This window comes from Ornithodoros turicata, chromosome 9 (genome assembly GCF_037126465.1).
Source record: "Ornithodoros turicata isolate Travis chromosome 9, ASM3712646v1, whole genome shotgun sequence".
In the NCBI taxonomy this organism is placed as follows: Eukaryota; Metazoa; Arthropoda; class Arachnida; order Ixodida; family Argasidae; genus Ornithodoros; species Ornithodoros turicata.
In genome coordinates this window covers 15,976,240-16,000,432 of record NC_088209.1, presented here as the reverse complement: position 1 = coordinate 16,000,432, position 24,193 = coordinate 15,976,240, and the positions used below count along the sequence as shown (strand labels likewise).

Below are 24,193 nucleotides of genomic sequence, written 5' to 3'. Positions count from 1 at the left end.
TTGAGCGCAGAGCGTTGCTGGGCTGGATTGGGCGAGGGACCAAGCTATTTCGATAGGGAGAAGGGGCGAGAGTACAGCTGCCGAAGAGACTCGGAGAGTGCGGTTCGAGAAGGTCGGTAGTGGGAGCAATGAAGAAGAATATGCTCCAGATCCTCAAGAGCACCACAGTGGCAGCAGGTGGGAGAGTCAACTTGTCTCAAGCGGTAACGGCACTGAGCTGTAAAGGCAACATCGATTGATTGATTGATTATGTGTTTAATGGCACAAAGGCAACAAAGGCAACATCGAGGCGCATTCGGTGGATTAATGCAGGATCTTGACGAGAGGTGTTTCGTGGCATGCGGAAAGCGAGCGTTGGATCAACTCTGCTCAACATAGAGGGGGAGGGGGGAGAATGTCGGTTGTCCATTGGCGGGAAGCCAGGGGTGTCACGAGGCGTCACAGAATGGAACGACGGTCTCAGCAGAACAATACTGGTCCGTTTCCGATACGAGAGTGCTGCTTCTGCGGCGCTGTCGGCTGCTCGTTCCCCACGACACCACAATGGGCTGGAACCCACTGGAGAACTAGCCTGTTGCCTGCCGCGTAGATAGTGTGGTAAGCCATTAACACATCTGTGACTAGGGGTGCGGATCGGCCTCGTACGCCGGAATTTTCAATTGCTTGAAGGGCAGATTTGGAGTCTGTGAAGACTGCCCATTCCCGCGGTGTAAGATCAGCGATGTGTTGTAGAGAGAAAAGGATGGCATAGAGTTCCGCAGCTGCGGAGGAGGTTGGATGTGAAAGGATGTCGTCTTTTCTCGTTGTCGGTGTGACTCGCGAATCTCGGTCTATTCTGACATATGTTAGAATGGACCGAGGCTGACGGGTCTCGCAGGTCAGTGCATCAACCACCTCGACCGCCCTTAGGTTTCCTCACACGCATCCGCTTATCATGACATCTGTCTCGACATTTGTCTTTATTTAGGATTCATTCATTCCAATAATCTTTAATAGTTTTTCGCTGACATGTGGCTTCTCGTCGTATATGCTGATTGTAGCTTACCGTTGATGTACTTTCACGTTTATGCGCAGTTTCCTTGCTTTACAGTGAAGTACTGAGTGTTATGTGCACGAGGAAGAGGCCATTGAAGACAGCCGTAGATGAGGACCGGACACGTTCTGATGTGAGTTTTATGTGAACAGGTGAAGTATTGTGTTGGAGACACGCGTGAATAGGAAGCAGTGAAATAAGGAAGTCACCAATAAGGTTAGCCAGTGTAGGACGACTTCCAAGGGTGCGTTTTTTGAAGGGACAATCACATCCACTAACTCATTCTACCTTCACTCTTAAGGATGATTCACATTACAGCGTCTACGGCTGCGTACAGCGTCTTACGTGTACCTTCGCTCTATCCTGAAGGAGGTTCCGTTGCAATGATTGATTGATTGATTGATGTGTTTAATGGCACAAAGGCAACAAAGGCCATAGAGCGCCAAAACCATGGTGAGCGTGTCGGAGATGATTATGGGAAAGATGATGTGAGAGAGAGTGTGTGGTAGTTAAAATCTATCTACAGGTATGAGCGATGAGATTGACGAGGATAAGAGAGAGAAGAGGATGACGACAACAAGCAAGCTAGTGTGACAATGTGTGACAAAAGTGTGACAATGAGATATTTACATGAGTTCAGTGATATTGGATAAAAGCGGAGCAATGCTTATCATCTACATCTGACTAAGAAACCCACATGTGGTCAGAAATTTAATGACGTTATCAAACGGCACAAGAGGAGTGTCAGGAATTCCTGATTCGCTGTCAGCTCAACGACGCTGGCAGGCAACCGCATGCACGCATTGAGACGCAATAGTGTGAACCGGGCTTTACATGTTTTCTCACTCAAGCACACAGTCATACGACGGGGCGACGCACTGTTGAACACGATGGAAACTGATGTTGTGAGGCTGGGACACAGAAGAACGGAGAACACAACACACGACTCAAGTGCTTAAGAACAGCTGTGGGACCCGAACCCATTTCGAGTCCTACAGCTGGCTAACATTTTCAGTGACTTCCTTCTTTCGTTGTTCTTGGGCACTTGAGGCTTGTGTGTTGTGTTGTCCTTTCTCCTGTGTTCCAGCCTCAGAACATTAATTTCCAACAGGGAAGCTGACGTTCGTCTGCGTCTTAGAGTGTGGCCGTAGCGTATCAAAGAAGAGTGATCCAGCGTCACGAACAAAGCTACGCTACGTAATTACGCTAGCGATCACGGGCTATAACATATTAGAAAAAAAAAAGTAGTGGCTAACTATACCTGCAAGTGTGGTGGTGTTGGATATCACTAGACATACGGATTCGGGAAAGTATAGGGACAGACTAGTTGCGCTTCTGCTAGCCCGAGTGCAACCGCTGTGTCTTTCGGCATCTCAATCAATATTTGTATTTCATTGTTACAGATTCCATCATCAATACCTTCAGTAACAAGATATGGTCACCAGAGGCGCCTCAAGGTTATCTTGGTTGGAAACAGCAAAGTGGGCAAGACATCTTTCGTTATGAGGCTGGTCGAGGGAGAATTTCGAGAGCCAGAGAATATAAAACGTGTGTAGTGCAAATATCTTAAGAGAATACCTGGGGAAAGTTGATCACAGCGGCTGTATTTATGTTGCGACCGAAACTCGATTAGTGTAATAAGTCGGCCAAGCGCCACATTCGCCAAGGCCTTACAGAGCATCTGCGTTCTGAGTGGCGTACCTTATCAGAAAATCTATCAGCTTGAGGAATCTAATTGTACAGCTAATTTGCGATATTATAATATTATAATATGTAATAAATCAACGTCATTAATAAGCTTTTTTTTGGAACTAAGTATGGAATATACGTATATCCCTCTACGGAGGGATCCCACGTGCGATCCAACAGAAAACTACTTCACGGAGGGCAGTACCAATGCCCTCTCTCCACCAAGGCTTCGAAGAACAACCTTACAAGTTATATCATCCCGGAGTATACCCATGCCATAGTGCATCGTTTAACTGTACTTTTCTCAGAGAGGTCTCAGAAAGTCCAATGTAACAAAAAAGTAATTTGTTGTTAGTAATCGGTGTAACCGAAGGATGTAAAATGACGAACCAGTACTTTCCAGAATGATTTCAGCAAAGATCCTCCTGAAGGCATCCCAAGACTTGGCCTCTATCTCCCAATCCTTCCTGTCGTCCCCCTGTCCACCCATACAGATCTGTACGTCTCTGATAGCTTCATAGTTACACTTGTCTCCCGGTGATAGCACGAAACTTATTTCAAAAAATGAGGGGACGGTTGTTGGGAATGCTAACTGATAGGTGAGTGCGGGTAAGTAAATTCGCACCTGCAACGCACCCCTGGCGGGTATGCCAGCACAACCCGTCAGGCCTGTGCTGGTACACCAGCATTTTACCGGCGTCCTGTGGCGTCACTGAATTTCTACTCGCCGATAGTAAAACTACGAAGTGAATCAGAAAATGATTGATTGATTGATTGATTATGTGTGTAATGGCACAAAGGCAACAAAGGCCATAGAGCGCCAAAACTATGGTGAGTGTGTCGGAGATGATTATGGGAAAGATGATGTGAGAGAGAGTGTGGTAGTTAAAACCTATCTACAGGTATGAGCGATGAGCGATGATTGATTGACCAGGATAAGAGAGAGGGGGATGACGATAGCAAGCGAGCATGGCAGTTAAAAGCTATCTACAAGTGTGACAATGAGATACATGAGGAGTTCGGTGATAATGGATAAAAGCGGAGCAATGCTTATCATCTACATCTGACTAAGAAACCCACACGTGGTCAAAAATTTGATTACGTTATCAAACGGCACAAGAGGGGTGTCACCCAGTAGAAGGGCTGGGTGGAGTGGGACATGGTATCTGTAGAATGCGGTGAAATACTGTTGGCGTTGGTGTTCGAAGTGAGGGCAGGATGCCAGTACGTGCAAGACAGTCAAGCTGTCACCGCAGTGCGCACAAGCTGGCGGATCCTGACCTCTGAGTAGGTGGTGATGCGTGAGCCATGTGTGTCCAATCCTCAATCTCGCGTAAAGAACTTCGGATGATCTGTTGATGTGTTCAGTCCGATGCGAGGGAGAAACGTGTGGCTGTGTGAGGTGTAGCTTGTTATTTTCTTCCATGTCCCACTCCTGCTGCCACTGTGTGCAGACAGCTCTCTTTAACACTGGCAGGATGTCTTGGTAGGGTAGTCCTAGAGCTGACTCCTCTTGTGCCAACGCTCGCCGAGCCTCACGGTCGGCTCGTTCATTCCCCGGGATCCCAGTGTGGCTGGGGACCCAGCAGAGACAGATTGAAAAGCCTCGGGAACAAAGTTGGGTCGCAAGCGCTCGCACTCGCTTGACGAGGTGATTCTTGCTGTCATAGCATGAAAGCAGCGCACGCACAGAGCTTAGCGAATCGGAATAAATCACTGAATTTTGAAGGTCGTTTTGTTGAATGTGCCGCAGAGCCAGGAGAATCGCGTAAAGCTCTGCGGTGAAAACTGTGGCGTTCGTGTTCAGGCGTGCCGTCATAATAGAATCACCTTCAAGGGCAACGGCCGCCACACCATTGCTTACTTTAGTCCCATCAGTGTAGATTGCATGGTGGTTCCCGAAGTTATGGTGAATCTCCAGGAATTCCTGGAGAATGACAGTGTGTGCAGTGGATTGTTTGTCAAACTGTGTCATTTTTAAATTGGATTGTATTAGATGTCTCTGCCAAGGCGCAGCATCGAGGACTGCCTGCTGCAAGGGAACGCCAGAGGGGCTGAATCCCACACGGGAACTCGCCGCCTCCACACGAAGCGGGAACGAGGGTACAACAGAGGGCTTTGCAAGGAAGAGTCGCTCCAGAGCGGGGTTCACACTAGAGTGTACGACTGGGTCATCGCCCTGGCATCTGTACCTTAGCGCAGCCTTCACATGTTCAAATTGTCTCCGTCTCTCGAGCGACCATTCATTGCCCTCAACATACAAACTCTTCACAGGGGACGTCCGGAAGGCACCGGTGGCGAGTCGGATGCCTTCGTGGTGGATGGGGTCCAACACCTTCAATGCCGAAGGCCGCGCCGAGCCATACACGACACTCCCGTACTCAATTACTGATCGCACAACCGAGTCATAGACCCGCAACAGTGTGACTTTGTCGGCTCCCCACGATCGATGGGATAAAACTTTGAGTATGTTGGAGGATTTCAGGCACTTCTGTTTTATATAGTTTATGTGTGGCACAAAAGACAGCTTCTTGTCAAACACCACCCCCAGAAATTTTTGCTCATCAGAAACTGGTAGTGTGTTGCCACCGAGGAGCAGCGAGGGCTCAGCAAATGTGCCTCGCTTCCTAGTAAAGACAACACACGCTGTCTTTTGCGCGGAAAACCTGAAGCCGTTTTCATCAGCCCACTTAGATAGACGGTTGATCGTGAGCTGCACCTGCCTCTCAGCTGTTGAAAGATTTGATGCCGAGTAGGAAACCTGGACATCGTCTACGTACAGGGAGTACTGGACGCCAGGTGGGATGGCTCTGGCTATCGAGTTCATTTTCACAACGAATAGCGTAACGCTCAGCACAGACCCCTGTGGAACCCCGTTCTCTTGTACAAAGACGTTAGATAAAGTTGAGCCCACACTGACACGAAACTTTCTATCTCTGAGGAAATTATCGATGCACCTGTACATGCACCCTGTGATACCACATGCGTGTAGATCTTGCAGAATCCCGAAGCGCCATGTGGTATCGTACGCCTTTTCGAGATCAAAAAACACAGATACGCAGAACTGCCCTCGAACAAAAGCCTCTCTGATTTGTGATTCTAGGTGGAGTAGGTTGTCCTGGGTGCTCCGGCCGGAACGAAAACCGCTTTGGTGTTTGTCAAAGATGCCTGCATCTTCCAAAACATATACGAGCCTTGCATTTACCATGCGCTCGAAAGTCTTCCCAAGGCAGCTGGTTAATGCGATGGGGCGATAACTAATAGCAGCAGACGGGTCTTTCCCTGGCTTGAGAACCGGAACCACTTCGGCTAGCTTCCAGGACAACGGAAGAGTTCCTTCTCTCCACACACGGTTAAAAAAGTGGAGTAAGATTTGTTGCGACTGGGGTGTTAAATGCCGCAACATGTCATAGTGTATGCCGTCAGGGCCAGGTGCAGTGTTCTTTCTTGCCTGTAGGGCTCTCTGAAGTTCATGTGCGTTGAAGGGTACATTGTAAGGTGCTGTATCTTGTTTAGGTTGTTTAATGATGCGTTTTTCAGCAGCGGTTTTGTGTGACAGGAAACGCTGGCTGTAATGCGAGGAGCTAGACACGTGTTCAAAGTGTCCGCCAAGTACGTTAGCCTGTTCCTCCAAGGACGTACAGGGAACGCCATTCTGCGAAAGACAAGGCACTGTAAACCCTTTGTATTTCCCGGAGATCTTATTGATACGGTCCCACACAACCTTGGCTGGAGTTCGCGAGTTCAATGTACCCACAAACTCCTTCCACGAGTTGTGCTTGGCCTCCTCCCTTGTGCGTTTGGCTGCAGCACGCTTCCTTTTGTATTGGAAAATGAACTATATTATCCGGAATGAGGGTTAGGTTGTCATGGGGCAAGGCTACGTTCCTATAGAGAAAGCGGATGACATGACAAGGGCAATCAATGACAAGGGCAGGTGATATTTTGAGGTGACTGGCTCGTGTGTTGCCCGATAGAGTTGAGTTGAAAGGAAGGAGTGGAATTCCTGCGCCACAGGCGACCTGGTGAAAGGCCAAACGACAGTCACATTCTTAGGCATTTTTCTGATGAAGTCTGGGGAACATGCGAACATTAATGCGCAAGTTAGGGTAATGCGGGTGTACTCTCACTACCCGCGGACACATTGCGGGTACGCCCGCCATTTTACCCGTTACCTGTAGCGACACTGAATTTATACCCACAAATCGCGAAACTGCGCGGGTATCTGCGGCTATAACCGTGGGTATATAATTGCAGTCGCACTCACCTCTACTGATTACTTATTTATTTATATGATACTGCAGACCCCGTGGGCCCTAGCAGATGTGAATTTACAGTACGTGCAAGACACAGTCAGCAAAGATTAGACTTATTGACGACTAAATAGTTAACGATACACGAACATTCTGGGTGCTTCACTTAAGAGTGACCCCTAATTATTCAAAAAAATTGTACTTGAGATAAAAATTAGAAACCTTGTGCGCCATACTTGTGATGGTTTTTGCCGCCCAAACAGGTGGTTTCCATCAGTGTGTGTGTGTGTGAGCGAGAGATATTATGGGTTTGATGGCACAAAGGCCATCAGTGTACCTCATTAGTTTGTCTAATTAACGTAACTGAACTCAGAAAATTCCCGAGGAAAGGTAACGGCTTTCCTTTCTTTTCTTTTTTTTTTTTTTTTTTGCGCTAGCTAGAAATCTCATGGCCACAGCACCCCATTTCACTCATAATTACAGTATCTTTCACGATCTCTCCACAAAAATTTGACACTGGAAAACACGTAAAAACTGCCCGAAAAACCGTCGCTCATAAAGGAGAGCTCGTTCAAGTTGCCCCGCCTAAAATATGGGGAGCAGGATAGGACAACACAGGAAACAGCACACAACATCCGATGTCGGTGATTGTCGGTAACTGATGGCTGCGAACAGATACGATTGCGAAGACAAAATGCGTGATCGGGCCGGTCCCCGCCCTCCCTTTCTTTTCTATTTTTCTCATGCTGTTTCTATGCGCAGTGGGAGTGTCTTCGGGCCTTGTCGATAGCGCCGCCATTGATGAAATCCGAAAACGGTCTTGCCGAGATGGCATGTTTTCGGGTGTCGAATTTTTGTGGAAGGTCGTGAAAGATCCTGTAGTTGTAACTGAAATGGGGTGTTGTGGCCATGGGCTTTCTAATCAAGCGCAAAAAAGTTACCTTTCCTTGGGAATTTTTTGAGTTCACTTAAGCTAATTAGACATACTAATGAGGTACACTGATGGAAACCACCTGCTGTTTGGGCGGCAAAAACCTTCACAAGTATGACGCAGAAGGTTTCTAACTTTCATCTCAAGTAGAGTTTTTTTAAATAAGTAGGGGCATTCTTAAGTGAAACACCCTGTATATAGGGGATGAGATGTATTTATTTATTTATCGATGTCTCTCTATATATACAAAGGAAAATAGCTGATGCTCTGGTGCAGCACGTTGAGCATATGTTTATAATTGCATCGTGAACTCCCAGCCGAGGACAGCTGTTTCGCTCTACTTGGAGCTCCTCAGCCCGACGCAGGGGAGTGACACGATCTTGGTTCGCCGCTAACAGTGTGTCTTGGCATGACATCAGTGTTCCACGTTGACGACGCCACCTGTGGAGACCGCACTGCAAGCCAGCAAGTACATATACAAAGGGAAAATAGCCGAAGCTCTGTGGCTGCACGTTAAGCATAGGTTTATAATTTGATCATGCACTCCAGCCGAGGACAACTGTCTCGCTCTACTTGGAGCTCGTCAGCCCGGCGCGGCGAAGTGACACGATCTTGGTTCGCCGCTAACAGTGTGTCTGGGCAAAACATCAGTGTTCCACGTTGACGACGCCACCTGTGGAGGCCGCACTGCAAGGCAGCAAGTACATATACAAAGGGAAAATAGCCGAAGCTCTGTGGCTGCACGTTAAGCATAGGTTTATAATTTGATCGTGCACTCCAGCCGAGGACAACTGTCTCGCTCTACTTGGAGCTCGTCAGCCCGGCGCGGCGAAGTGACACGATCTTGGTTCGCCGCTAACAGTGTGTCTGGGCAAAACATCAGTGTTCCACGTTGACGACGCCACCTGTGGAGGCCGCACTGCAAGGCAGCAAGTACATATACAAAGGGAAAATAGCCGAAGCTCTGTGGCTGCACGTTAAGCATAGGTTTATAATTTGATCGTGCACTCCCAGCCGGGGACAGCTGTTTCTCTCTACTTAGAGCTCCTCAGCCCGACGCAGGGGAGTGACACGATCTTGGTTCGCCGCTAACAGTGTGTCTTGGCATTACATCAGTGTTCCACGCTGACGACGCCACCTGTGGAGGCCGCACTGCAAGCCAGCAAGTACATATACAAAGGGAAAATAGCCGAAGCTCTGTGGCTGCACGTTAACCATAGGTTTATAATGTGATCGTGCACTCCCAGCCGGAGACAGTTGTTTCGCTCTACTTAGAGCTCCTCAGCCCGACGCAGGGGAGTGACACGATCTTGGTTCGCCGCTAACAGTGTGTCTTGGCATTACATCAGTGTTCCACGCTGACGACGCCACCTGTGGAGGCCGCACTGCAAGCCAGCAAGTACATATACAAAGGGAAAATAGCCGAAGCTCTGTGGCTGCACGTTAACCATAGGTTTATAATGTGATCGTGCACTCCCAGCCGGAGACAGTTGTTTCGCTCTACTTAGAGCTCCTCAGCCCGACGCAGGGGAGTGACACGATCTTGGTTCGCCGCTAACAGTGTGTCTTGGCATTACATCAGTGTTCCACGCTGACGACGCCACCTGTGGAGGCCGCACTGCAAGCCAGCAAGTACATATACAAAGGGAAAATAGCCGAAGCTCTGTGGCTGCACGTTAACCATAGGTTTATAATGTGATCGTGCACTCCCAGCCGGAGACAGTTGTTTCGCTCTACTTAGAGCTCCTCAGCCCGACGCAGGGGAGTGACACCATCTTGGTTCGCCGCTAACAGTGTGTCTTGGCAAGACATCAGTGTTCCACGTTGACGAAGCCACCTGTGGAGACCGCAGTGCAAGCCAGCAAGTACATATACAAAGGGAAAATAGCCGAAGCTGTGTGCCTGCTCGGTGGTCATATATTAATGTCGGCCAGCAAAGATTTATTGACCACTAAATAGCTAACGAAGGCCGAGGATGCTAATGGGACGAGGATCATACTACAGTCCAGTATTTATTGATATGATTACTTCTCGTGTGAATTGTAACGGATCATACGTTATTTTCGCAGTAACCTGCCAAATTGTCTCTCCCCATGTTTCGTATTGACTTCCCACTACTCCCTTATTCCGCAGCACAATTTGACATCACACGGCACGACATTGATGTCGAAGGCCATACAGTAAAGCTGCAAATCTGGGCTACTGCAGCACAGGAAAGGTAAATTTCACGAGTGATGATCCGATGCATAGATGCTGTGAGATTTACGAGTTTTATATTTGTGTTGCTCGTAGGGAATACGAATAGTAATTCCTACATGTTTGTTGCTACGTGTATTTACTAATAGTGCTCACTTACCAGCACTCTTTTGGCTGTCGTGGTGTGAGGAAACTTTATTGCATAGTGAATAAAACGCAGGCCTAGGTTCTCGAATTAGCATGCACGTGAACCGTCATCAACATCATTATCATCATCACTGGACACGCACACAAAGACAAAAAAAGAAAGTACACTACCGATTGTTTGAGGTGTATTACATATCAGTATTTGCATGATGTTATTTCAGAACTTATACGAACATGCAATCCGGTCAGGGAGTGAAGATTTTCACAACCTTGCATTACTGGAATGTCACATAAGTACTTTTTACATTAGTATTTAATAACTTGGCTGCTTTTTCCGAGTGTTTTCTAAATTTGGTTGCGCAGCTACAATGCATAACATGCAACAAAAATATTTTCCATTGTGGCTTCTGATGGACACTTTGACGAACGACACAGGGTTTTGGGCCAGGCTAAAGGTCATGCTCCCTTACTCAAATGTTCCTTTAATATTCCTGTTGGGTTAAATGTCATGTGCTCCTTTGCTCAAGTGTTCGTTTACCATGCTTCCACCTATCTAACGATGCAAGATGGAAGTCACTGAAAAGGTTAGCCAGCTGTAGGAATCGAACCCACATCTCTACCAAATGAGCTAAGCTAACACACCTCTCCAGCGACTTCCAAGGGCGCGTCATCTGAAGGGACACATCAGCTGCTCTCTCTCACTCATCCTCCTTTCACTCTTACATTTCTCTCACTCATACACATAATCATACGACGGGATCGACGCAGGCGGCAACTGTTGAACATGAGAGAACTGATGTTCTGAGGCTGGAACAACATAGAAAGGACAAATACATACAAAGCCTCAAATTGCCTAAGAAATTAACGATGAAAGATGGAAGTCACTGAAAAGGTTAGTCAGGCTGTAGGTAGAGCCCTGGACCGGTAATCCAGAAGATGTGGGTTCGAGTCGTACAGCTGGTTTTCAGTGACTTAGATCTTTCATCGTTAATTTCTTAGGCAATTTGAGGCTTTGTATGTATTTGTCCGTTCTATGTTGTTGTAGCCTCAGAACATCAGTTCTCTCACGTTCACCTATCTAACATTGTACATATTTTGAGAGTTTGCATCCCAACGGCTATTCATAAATGCAGGTCTCACACTGTGCCCGAGCAGTACTACTACAGACGAGCGGGAGGAGCCATTGTCATGTACGACATCACCTGCAGGAAAAGCTACCTCGATGTCTCCAAGTGGGTTGCGGAGATCAAGGCACGTCGACATCACTGTAGCTTTACGGTTATTCCTCTATGGGGCCAAAAAAACTAGAAGAAACAAGAAACAAGAATGGGATGAGAGAACTGATGTTCTGAGGCTGGAACAGAAAGAAAGGAAAGGACAAATACCTACAAGCCTCAAGTGCCTAAGAAATTAACGATGAAAGATGGAAGTCACCGTAATCCAGAAGATGTGGGTTCGAGTCCTACAGCTGGCTAACCGTTTCAGTGACTTCCATCTTTCATCAAGTATGGGGTGTTGATTACCCCAGACAGAATATAGCAGTGGCCTATCCTCGCAACCGCTAGATGTAGCGAAGCGCAGCACCAGTACCGTTAGAAAAGGTACCCGACCGGCCATCCACGGAACCATCCAAGGGGCGCACAGAGACATGACGGCACGCCTCTGCGCTTTCCCGGCACACATTTTTCCGACAAAACCGCGAGCTCGTTTTCGCGCAATGATGCGACAATGGCAAAAGTGGCGCAACCGCAATGACGTATACTCACCGACGCCGTTGCTTAGGGGTTGTGTTCGTTTATTGTGTATGTTCGACAGGAGCAACTCGAGATTCGAATCTTGGTGGGCGAAAATACAACAGCGAAGCTCTCGTGACATTGTCCCCGTGGCAGTGACTCAAGTTCTGAAATTGTGAGACTCAACACGAGAGATGCCCGAGAGTGGACTCCCAGCGACACTCTTCTCGACGCAGTACGCTGGAGTTGATGACGCACGATGACTGATTCGTCACGACTACGACTCCCGGTCGCGCGATTTGAAAAATCGAACTCAACCTCTATGTCCGACGCATGCTTCATCGCCTTACAAGAGTTGCGATTGTCTATTGCATTCGAGCAGCTCGAGAGTCGACTCTTGGTGGGCAAAAAATGGCGCTGCACGGCTATCGCCACGTCATCCCCGTGGCAGTGGCTCCCATTCTAAAAGTCGAGAATCCCACACTACTGCTACATCGCGTCGATATCCGCATCGGCCGTCCTGATGGGGGTCGCTGGAGTCGATGGACTACGATGGCTCTCATACGTCACGACTCCGACTCCGACAAACGGGTCGCGCGAGTTGGATAAATGAACACAGCCAAAGGAACGAAGTCTCGGGCGCCGCGAGGAGGAATCTAGATCGCCTCCTCGCAGCTCCCGACAACCTGACCCAAACAGACTCAGTGATTCTCCAGGTCCTGCTTTAAAAAAATATTCTATGCCAGCCCTGAACAGCAGTTCGGTCAGAAAACGTGTCTGCCTCTTTCGAACTGAGCACTATTTTGGCTGTCAGTGTCTCTCTAATCCGCGCTGGCTTTAGCGGCAAGTCGTGGAGTCTCGTGCGAACCGAAAATACAGCAGAGCGTTAACCAATCCGTGTTCTCCCAATCGGCGCCAAATGGCAACTGCCCGAATGCTTTGAAAAATTGGGAGGCACCCGCGGGACATGCGTGTAGAGGAGATAATATTCCTCTACATGAGTCCTGACCGGCAGATGGTCGTGGCCTCACGTTAGGACGGTGCTGATGGAACTGGCTGGCAGGCGCAGAGGCGCGCGTCTGCAGGGGCACGTCTTCATCGTCGTCCACTGCGGCCATATCACTCCCCCCCTCAGATGTTGAGTGGTGTAGAGCTAGCGGTCGAGGTCCGCGACGATACGTGAGGAGTAGAAAGCGGGGCGACACGTGGAACAAGGACGGCTGGACTTGCGTCTTTTGCTGAATGGGCAGATGTAGCGGATGAATGGTGCGGACAAGCGCTGATCGGATGGGTTCCAGGGGCGGGCCGAAGCGGAGTGCAGGCAGGTAGGCCGAAGGGATCAATACAGTGGGCGACAGAACCACGACCGGTTCGCGAGCGGTAAGCTCGTAGTGTTGCCAAGGAGAGTGCCGGGGAGGACCACCGTGAATCACGGGGATACGGGAATAGAACTGACTGTGGCCTCCGTGCATGTCCCTGGTGGAACGTTGGTCCCAGTGCTTCTTGACCGCAACTGGATGGGCTGCCAGTATCTTGTACAGAAGCATGTTGGGAAGGCGATGCGGGCAGGGTTCTTGGACCGCTAGCATAGGAGATGAAGGTGGTGCGGCCAACAGCGGTGTACCGTGACCGGTACAGGAGCGTGTGGCTCGGGAAGGTGCCACTGGTGAACGCCCGAGGAGGACCGTCGCGAAGCGTGAGACAACGTGACGCAGTGACAGCGACCATTGCGCCTTGAGAGTGGAGCAGTGCGGGAGCAGCATCGTGATATGCCAGGTTGTTGAATGCTGAGCGAGGAGCATCACCGCCTAGCGAGTCTTCGGAGGAACTAGACACCGTACCTTCAATCATGGCTTCCGGAGTGGTTCGCTGGAAAATTTGGGATGGGGAAAGACCGAATTACGCCTAACGTGGTGCTTGTAGTTCGGGCCGCCAAAGATGCCGGCATCTCTTCCCAGCTGTCGATGTATCTGCACATCGTGGCCGTGCTGCCGCCCGACATCGCCATGGAAGTTTTCGACGTCCTCCAGTCTCCTGCCCCTCGCGACCCATTTACAAGGCTCAAGTCAGCTATTTTTGAGCGCACCACTATGTTCGAGCGTAGGAGCCTGCAACAGTTGTAGACGGCCGAAGAGCTTGGCGACCGCCGCACAACCCAGCTTCTTCGCTCCATGGAAGCCTCGTTCGATGATCGCGCGCTCGCGTTTGACGGCAATGTCATCCAGGAGCTTTTCCTGCAGCGGCTTCCTCAGCAGGCACAGATGATCTTGGCTCCCACCACAAGCCTGCCACATCAAGATCTAGTTCAGTAGGTGGACAAGATCATGGAGATCATCAAGCCCGCCGTTGCTTCCCCCACTGACGCCTCTTCACGATGTCCGCCCCGTCAGCATGCTGATAATGCGCCTGAAGGCTCGCTGAACTCTCGGCAAGACCCGCTCCTTGAGGACATCTCCGAATTCTGCGAATGTGTGGCTGCCCTCTCCCAAGCTCAGAGGCGATCTCGTCTCTCGTCGCTGCAGCTCCCGTAGCCGTCACTTCAGCGCACGTCGACGCTCGGCTTGACTGGCAAGCTCAGATTCTTTCTCGGCTTCTCTCTGGTAGTATCACGTCCGCTTCGGAGACTGGGCCAAGCGTTGCACGTGGCTTTGCGGCTGGTACGGGAAACCTGCCCAGGGCGCACTGACGGCGACCAGCGGCCCCTACGATTCCCGTTCCCACAGAAGTCGCCTGTTCTTGTTGTGGACTGCATCAGCACGACTCGCTTTGTAGTCGATACTGGAGCAGAAGTCAGCGTCTTGCGCGCCACCCCTCCTGACCGGCGGCGTCACGCTGTCTTTCACCTGACAGCAGTCAACGACACGACCATTCCCGATTACCGCCAGCAAGTGTTTGACCTCAACATCGACCTGCGGCGAAGTTTCCCCTGGCCATTCCTGGTGGCCGGCGTCTCGCAAGCTATTCTGGGAGCGGATTTCCTCCAGCGTTTCGTCTTGTCTGTGGATGTCTGTGGACACCGCCACCAGTCTCCGGGTGCAATTTGTGTCTGCGTTTTCCCCGACAGTCTCTGTTGCCGTCCACTGTGCCAGCTATGACGTCCCCGTTTGTCGGCATTCTTCTGGAGCTCCCCATGCTCCCCAGCCACCTGACTGGACGCGCCTTGTCGCCCGTAATGTGGTCCATCGCATCGACTACCCGTTTTCGCTCGTGCTCGGCGACTAGCCCTTGAAAAGCTGAAGATCGCTCAGGCGGAATTCGAGCACATGAACGCCATCGGCGTAACCAGGCCTTCTTCCAGCGACTGGTCTTCCGCTTTGCACATGACGCCCAAGAAAACAGGTTATTGACGCCCTTGCGGCGACTATCGTGCCCTCAACCTGGCGACAGTTCCTGACCTCTGCCCGTTACCTCACCTGCAGGATTTTACGGTCATCCTCCACGACGCCACCATATTCAGCAAGATCAACCTCATGAAAGCATATCATTAGATCCCTGTCGCCTCTGAGGACATCCAGAAAACCGGTATCACGACGCCCTTTGTTCTACGTCTCCGGAATTCGTAGAATGAATGCGCTTGATTTTTCGTGAAAGAATGTTTTCAAAACGTTGCAGAAGCATTGAAACTGCGCTACATTGAACATATCTTTACTGTACCTGTCTTGTAAGAGAAACACTGTAGTACTGCCTTCCTGAAGCAAGCATCCCCCCGAATCGGATCGGGAACCGTTTCATATTTATTTCAGTTCAGTAAAAAATATCTTTTAGCAGTTTACAGTTTGTGTTCAGCTATACGTTCCCGATCCCCGACAGCAACACATTGTTTCAGCGTTCCGTATCCGGTTGGTCGTTGTGTGCTACGTGCACGTACATACACCATTTATAGTTCTCCACATGTAGTTCACCATATTGTTCTCTGGCATCGCTACGCGATTCCACTGTGAGCCACTGGGTGTGGCCAGCGACGTCTTCTCGCAAGATGGGGGTATGTATCCCCTCATCTTGATTGATGTCTGTGGTCACACCTTTCCTGTCCGAGTCATTTTCGTCCATATCCAACTCGCCGAAAAGCTCTTGTATCCTTTCCCATTTTGCTGAAGGGGGTTGTCGTTTGGGCGAACTGGGTTTAAGCTTCCCCGTTCCCGCTCCGCTTCCGCTCCTACAACCATCCCTACTAACGTAATGGACCATTTCCATGTACGTGTCGCCCCTGGCGTCGAAATGCAAAACATCGTATTTTAATCCCAAATGACCAAGGGGCACTTTTCGTACTGGCGCGTCGCATGATAAAGTGGCGAGAGAACATTGCAAAAAGAACACGGGAAGAGTGAAAGGCGTATTGTCCCGATTATGTGTACAATGCGTCAAGTGTCGGCCTCGAGCGTCCGAGCAGCCTCCACACTGATTACATACGCCAAAATGACATGGCAGCTGCCTGCAGGTGGCTGTGCATGCGCATGTACTACTAGTACGAAGGGCTTGCGGGATCTACGACCTAGAGAGTAGACGGCACCAGCTCAAACCCTGGCTAGATGCACAATCTAGCTTAAATCCTGCTATATGGATAATCTCATCATGAATAAATGCGGGCGCCCAAGCAGCACAACACCTTGGCCTTGGACTTCTGTTGCCAATATTGGTTATACCGGCCCAGTATTAGTCCAGGATTGGACCATTATTGGGCTTCTATTGTCAATACCAGTGATGGCCAGTAGTTAACTACATGTAGTTAAACTACTATTTTAAGTAGTTAGCTAACTACTACCGATTTTGCCGCAAGCTAACTACTGCCGGTGCTAACTACTACCGATTTACAGCACGATTGTGCTTCCGACTTTTACCTTGAGCTACTCGTTTAATGAGAACGGTGGAGCAGAGCAATTGTGTCGTGCATGTGTACTAAATTCTGCAACTTAGTTTATCGCTGAAAGATGAAAGTCACTGAAAAGGTTAGCCAGCTGTAGGAGTCGAACCCACATCTTCTGGATTGCCGGTCCGATTGCCGGAATTGAGGCTTTGTATGTATTTGTCCCTTCTATGTTGTTCCAGCCTCAGAACATCAGTTCTCTCATGTTCATTAGTTTATCGCGTAGGCACAGAAAGAATCCTGCCGCAAGCTTTGTATTTGACGATCGTAGCAATGGCTTGAGCCAAAGTTTATCATTGCTTGTGATTCATATTTAGGTGTCCAAGAACACTACAAGGGATTGGTGTTGATGGACAACGTTATGTAGTTATAGAGGTAGTTAAACTACATTGCAGTAGTTAAAGTAGTTGTTTTTACTACTCCCCTGAAAAGTAGTTGAGCTACTAGTTAAACTACTCCATCACGAAGTAGTTAGTAGTTAGTTAAACTCCTGTAGAAGTAGTTAGTGGCCATCACTGGTCAATACTGGATCAATATTGGGCCAGGATGTTGTGCTGCTTGGGCGCACCTGCACTTACACTCCGTGGGGGTCGCATATAATCTCCTGCACTTCCAACATATACAAAAGAACAGTCGTATACAAAAAGTACGAGTGAAAGTATATTTATTAAAGCCAATGGTACTGGGAATTGTGCCTAAGGTCAGTCAAGTGAAGGGGAGAAATCCAGCTGAAAAACCTTCACACCTGGAAAAGAGACAAGACAGTACAGGCAATAGAAAATATATGTATATTTTTTTTACTATTAAACGCTAACGATTTCATGAACCATCTGCAACGATCACATGTGGGCGCGGCGTCATTCCACACCCGTTGACCACAGCAAGCCATCGCACTTCCCCATAGAAAGCATATGCTTTATGTTAATGAATCAGCCCCAATGCCTGCAAATAATCCAGAGTTTTACAATCAAAACTATTTTATTACTTGAATTCGAATTATTCGAATTCCGAGCAGAACAGAGAAGGTACATCTAAACAACCTACACTGTAAACTTGTTCACACCTTTAAAGGTGTGCGCTATGCACATTCAACCTGGTTGCGTAACATTGCATCTCCAGGATGATATTTTACAAAATTAGGAAAGCATTACTAAAGATCAAATGCCAGTGCAAATCTTGCTTTCAATATGTCTTGGATAGTGTCAGTACGTGCTAATGCATATATGCATCGCTACCGATAATCGAGCACGCGCAAGTGTCTACAATACTGTTCAACAATGTTGAGATGTTGCAAGACTGCATTTTTGGAGGACAGACAACACTCGAGTAACGAAAATGTGTGCGAAACCGTGCTCCATTATGATGTTACCAAAATTACACCTAAGAAGGCGTGCGCCATGCACGTTATTACACCTTTAAAGGTGTGAAAACATTTAGAGTGTATGCTTTGTTCAGATCCTGGAGGACACAATTTTTAAGAATAGTTTCTCAGTAAGTGACCAGCGCAGACGAAAGAAAAATTATTCTCTGCTCGCATCATTCGATTCTGAAGAACAGAGGAACACAGCAAGCATTCTATCAAAACGAGCAATAGCCAGCACTAATGGAGATACATTACAATATATAAAAAGAGAGAGAGAGAGAGAGATTATGCATTTAATGGCACAAAGGCAACAAAGGCCATAGAGCGCCAAAACTATGGTGAGTGTGCGGGAGATGATTATGAGAGAGATGATGTGAGAGATGATGTGAGAGAGAGTGTGTGTTAGTTAAAAGCTATCTACAGGTATGAGCGATGAGATGGTCCAGGATAAAAGAGGGAAGAGGATGACGATAACAAGTGAGTATGGCAGTTAAAAGCTATCTACAAGTGTGAGCGATGAGGTGATCCAAGATGAGATATTTACATGAGGAGTTCGGTGATCAAGGTAAAAGCGGACCAATGCTGAAGATCTACATCTGACTAAGTAACCCACACATGGTCAAAAATTGGATGACATTATCAAACTTCACAAGAGGAGTGTCACACTGTCAATGAAGCAGCAAGGTCTTGAAGACCTCAACGCCCGAAGGACAGGGGAACTCGTACACAGAAGCACTGAAAGCATGGTATATTCATTTTTTCGTACACAAAAATGAATGAAAACACGTTACATCTTTGTAAATCAGTTTGCATAATTCTCAATCCATCAACATTGGGTGATCATACAAGCACAACATGGGCGGGAACACAATTTTTAATTAAATTCCAAGTGCGATATAACGACACACAACACACGGAAGAGGTGAATGTCAATTTGGCCGATTCAGGAAGCGCCATTGAATGCATCAAAGCATCAGTAAGATCACAAGTTTTAACCAATAAAATGAGCACAGGTATATGCCTTAATTAAATGCAGGAGTACACTGGAAAACCAATCTACCACATGTCTATACTTGTATGTTGGAAGCGCAGGAAATTATGTGCCCCCTACAGGACGTAAGTACGGGTGCCCTTATCTATGGGTCACATGATCTATATAGCGGGATTTAAACTAGATTGTGCAGCTAGAAAGGGTTCGGGATCGCGCTGTCTACTCGCTAGGCCCCTCGTAGAGCCGTCGCCACACTTAACCGTAACGCGCGATTGCGTGGCCCGTGTTGCCGCCAGTGTCACCGATCGGCCAACCTTCGACGTTGTGTTCGAGACATGTGGATCATTGCACAGAGGCGCCACCTCTCGATGGTGGCCCGGCAATGGTGGGGTATGCTCTCACCTTCTGAGGTTGTGTCTCTGCGCTCTCACACAACGGGCGCACCGGCCACGACTGATTGCGAATGTGAGAATACGCGTTTATCACAATCCTCTAGCGATAAAAGGAACAAAGAAGTATTGCGAGTGGTCTTGACATAATTCTTTTGACATTCTTTTCAGACAAACGTAGACACGGAAAAGAAACTTGAGCTCAGTCAGCTTGTTAAAAAAAAAAACCCTTGCTCACCCGCAATAAAAACTACAAATGCTCTGAATTCGACTAAATAGAAATGCATTTATTCTCCGCACGGGACAAGCGCGCAATCGCGTCGGGGACGAGAGTTAGTGCCACAGGGGTGGCATCCAATGTATTGCTCCGTAGACGAAAGCGTGCTGGGTGAACGCAATGCATCCTGGACAGGTCCTGGTCGCACGTCACAGCAAACGTCAAGGCACACGTGACCTTAAAGATGGCGGCGCCCGTGATCGGCGGCCAAACCGTTTGTAAACAATGCGGTTCTTGTTTCTGGACGACGTTTTGGATGTTTTTCGATCACGGTAATTACTTTTATCCGATAATCCCGCAATAAAACGCGCAGTTTTACACATAAAGCCTCGTATTGTTGCCAACTTCCAAAGATGTGATGACGCCCGCGCGTTAAGACTTACCGAGCCGATGCGATGTACTTAAACTAAGGTGAAATGGGCTACCATGTTGCGGAACAAGCACCGCATAGCTTACGCTGGCAAAATACGGTCATCTCTTGGTGTTATGACGGCGAAAATATGTCGGTAAGCGGCAAAACGACAGGTAAACAAAGTCACACGACCTCAAAATGACGTTTTCTATGACGTGCGACCAGGACAGGATGACAGTTTTGCCAAAAGCACCCGAGTGAGGGTTGTTACAACAATGGCGGGTTTGTGTCACCCCTGTTAGTGCAGAGTAGGTAAGGGCAGTGGGCGAAACATGCGAGAATCCGCGGCCCCCGTCGAAAGGAGGCGCTTGTGTTGAATTATCATTGTCTCGAACCCAGTGTCGATGCTTGGCGGTGCTGACGCCTCTGTGTGCCACGCGATCACGCGTGACGGTTAAGTGTGGCGACGGCTTTACTACTAATGCTTACTCGGAAACGGTCCATTGGAAGTTCCGCGGTCGTTTTCTCTTTGTCGCCGCTCCAGTCGACTAGATATGGCCAATGGAGCACAAGATTCTTATTTCAATTCAAGTTATACTTCGTTAGTCTAACCAAAGCAGAGATGGAGAAATTGCTTACTCATGACATTTCTTAGAAGTCATGCACAGCACTACACTTTTTTGTGTTTAGTAGTGCATTACTAATGTCATTACTTTCATCCCCGAATATATATGTATGTATGTATGTATGTATGTATGTATGTATGTATAAAGCGTACTTCAGATGTATTGCAGCGCAGAAGTATTTTGTGGTGCATACTTCTGTGGTGGTTAGTGCATCGTACACTATCGCATTAGCGTACGTAAGGAATAGCTTTGCTAGTCCTGCGCACGCCCAAAACACGTAACACAAAGAAAGCTTCGTGCAGTGCGCACAACCACCAGGCCATTCCGTACGTACGTACCAGCGATATTCCGTGTCTCGACACGGGTCTATTTTAAATGCGATTGCATTTATGAGCGAACGCACTGCGCTTCCTTGAGGCAGGGTATGTGCCGCGTATGACCAGGTGTATAAAGAAAAACGTCGAAATGTTCAGAGGCGATAACAAACGTAGCCACGAAAGGAGGAAAAACTCACTCGCAGGGACGAAGGAGCGAGGTCGTTAAATGTGACAGCGCAGACAAAGTGCAGTGCACTGCTCAAGCACGGCAGAATTGCATGTAAGCAAATAAACACCTCTGTTGTTTGTTAACTTGTTCGCCGCTGTGTTCGTTTGGGCAGCGGCCGTGGTCAGACAGGTCTGCGTGTGATTTTGGGGTGGAACCTACCATAGTTCAAGCGCGGATACAAAACCGCCATGAGAGAGCGAGCTTTCAGATGCCATACCGGGGACACCCACGCACGCACGCCGGCGCAAACGGTTGTCGGCGGCGGAACCTCCTCCATCTGAAGCGTAAGTGTCAACTGTGTGCGAGGGAGACGTCAGACCAACGCAGAGCGCGTTTGTGTAGAATGCGACAAGCTATAGGCAGACGATAAAAGTCGGATGCATGATGCAGGCTGCAGCGAGCTATGCAGCCCGATCTAACCCAACTTCACGAATAACTTCACGGTCCTCTCCTTTCCCTCCCCCTTCGCAGCCCTCTCCCCGAGCAATGTGCCGCCTGCTTAGGCAGACAGACACGGCATGACACGGGATGCACCGTGCAAACCAGGCCCATTCCTGTATTTACCTACCTGTAGCGAGTGACGGGAGTTCCTTTATTTTTTAGAAAAAATCCTCCGCACAACTACTCGTGGTGGTAGCCACCAAACGGGACCTGTCCGAATCACGTCAAGTGAAAGCGAAAGAAGGAGAGGAGCTTGCCCTCGTAAGTGTTTCATCTGGCTCTCATGATTTCTTGTTTTTGAATAAGCCTATCATCTACTGCAAGTACTGAGGGTACGTATTACGAGGCCTTCACGACGATATATCATTATAAATCATGTACACATTTAGATGATGATGATGACGACGATGATAAATCTGTTTCAGTCTTTGTCCTCCTCAACAATGACGGTGCCATTCTTTGAAGTTAGCGCCAAAACGGGATTCAGCGTTCTCTGGGCGGTAAAACACTTGGCACTGTAAGTCACATTGCGATTTAAATGCGTTCTAGAGCAGGTCAAGCTCCCTAGCGGGGATATGTTGAGTCTCTGAATATAAACTAAATAACCGCAACGAGGCATGCCCCGCGAGGGACAGTGCGGTTTCACTCGTGTAGAGTTATACCCATGTTGCACGGGCAGTCTTTGACAACCGTTGAAATCAGCTGACTTGAAAAATGCGCGTAGCGCAAGCAAGCCAAACTTTTTTACGGGCATCGAATCCAATGCTGCTTGGCAGGTTGACACGTTATAGAGGTTGACACATGTACATGTTCACACGTTATACTTATACGTTTTTTGGTGCTACGCGAGTTTTTCAAGGCGGTTGGTTTCAACAGTCGTCGAAGACTGCTATGGTAGACTGCTACATGGTATTCTACCATGTTTCTCCATATGATGCAGAAGGATCACAAAATTTGCTTCTAGTTTTATGAACTATGACGTCATAGGGTACGCTATATGCTACCCGTCTGGCAACACTGGCCCTGCAAGGTCGATTCCGTTCTCCTCGCCACAGCTGTTGGCTGTCGTCCAGTCGTGGGGACACGCAATTTTCACAGACGGCGTTTTTATTTTTGTGTACTGAGTCACTGAGAGAGGTTGATTTCTAATACGAATTAAAATAAATATTTCTCTAGTTCGTCGTGGCACTCTAAAGGCGAGACGTACTGCTTGAGACATACTTGTTTGAAATTCTTAGCCCGTGGCTCAGCTGTCCCCTATCGGCGGTGTCGCGCGCGAGGGAACTGTACCATACCGTTATCGCTTCCGAGGGAGGCCGTGTTCCACACAACGCCACCAATCGTGAGACATGCTCTGTGATACTTGGGCGTGGTCTGCTAGCATGGAGGAAAGTATGCTTGCAGATGACTCCCAAGTATACGGATGATACCTCGCGATTGGTGGCGTTGTGTTGAACACGGCCTCCCCTCGGAGGCGATAATGGTACAGCTCCTTTGGGATAGGGGACGGCTTGGCCACGCGCTGGAGATGTCGCAAGCTGTACCTAGGGTTAAACGCTATCCATCTCCAGAATGGAGAAACACGACTTTCACTTAGGCTGATTTTATAGCTACTGTGCGAGGAACATAGCTGTATGACACGTCACGCCTTCTAGCAAGGTTACCTGGCAACGTAGACAACAACAATAAAGTAATTAACATCCCATTTTCTCTCTTCGGCCCACAGGAAAATGCTGCGAGCTGAAGATGGCGAAGTTCACGATGTCTGTCAGCTTCAGAGCCAGGCTGAGCAGCAACAGCAACGCAAATGCTATTCCTAAACGACAGACCGTACAGACAGATGCCCCACGTACACTATTGTAACTTTGCGAACGAGTTTCAACAATTGAAATAAATTTAAAATATTTTGATATGTGTGGTCTCTACGTTTGTGACCATTTATAACTAAATGCGTGTTGGCTATGGTGGCACATTGCTCAAGTTGATCGACTGGCGTCAGCAATAAGAAGTGCCAGCTCCAGACAACCATTTCTCCTCTTATTTTTTCAAGATCCACGTTATTTCATCTTCGTCGTGTGGGTTGTTGGGCCATGTATATTGTGACGTTTACGCTGAATATTACGCTAACTCGCATGTAGATGAGGTGGTGACCCTGCACTAGTGTTGGGTATGTACTACATAAGTTACGAGGAACCTGGAACTGTAAAAATAGTTACTGCTTTTGGTTAGAGCAACCCTAAGATGGAGCTGTAAGTTACTCTGGTATTGTGATATTTTCCATACGTCAGTCCCCTACCGTCGTTTTGTCGAAGTTCAAATACCCTGCCTCGTCTTCCCAGCCACGAATATTTCACGCATGTCA

The 24,193-nt window shown here is 48.4% G+C and overlaps 1 protein-coding gene across 2 annotated transcripts in view; it reads left to right on the top strand.

The window, feature by feature from the left end:
• LOC135368194 (uncharacterized) overlaps positions 1–23,741 on the top strand; it is a 41,021-nt gene extending 17,280 nt beyond the window's left edge. For both annotated transcript variants that reach the window (XM_064601327.1, XM_064601326.1), the window contains 7 exons: positions 1,091–1,166; positions 2,437–2,581; positions 10,040–10,124; positions 11,383–11,500; positions 21,994–22,092; positions 22,257–22,348; positions 23,558–23,741. In XM_064601327.1, the coding sequence (XP_064457397.1) occupies positions 1,091–1,166; positions 2,437–2,581; positions 10,040–10,124; positions 11,383–11,500; positions 21,994–22,092; positions 22,257–22,348; positions 23,558–23,651 (709 nt within the window). In that variant the 3' untranslated portion in view covers positions 23,652–23,741. The remainder of the gene's footprint in view (positions 1–1,090; positions 1,167–2,436; positions 2,582–10,039; positions 10,125–11,382; positions 11,501–21,993; positions 22,093–22,256; positions 22,349–23,557) is intronic.
• The last annotated feature ends 452 nt before the right edge of the window (positions 23,742–24,193 follow it).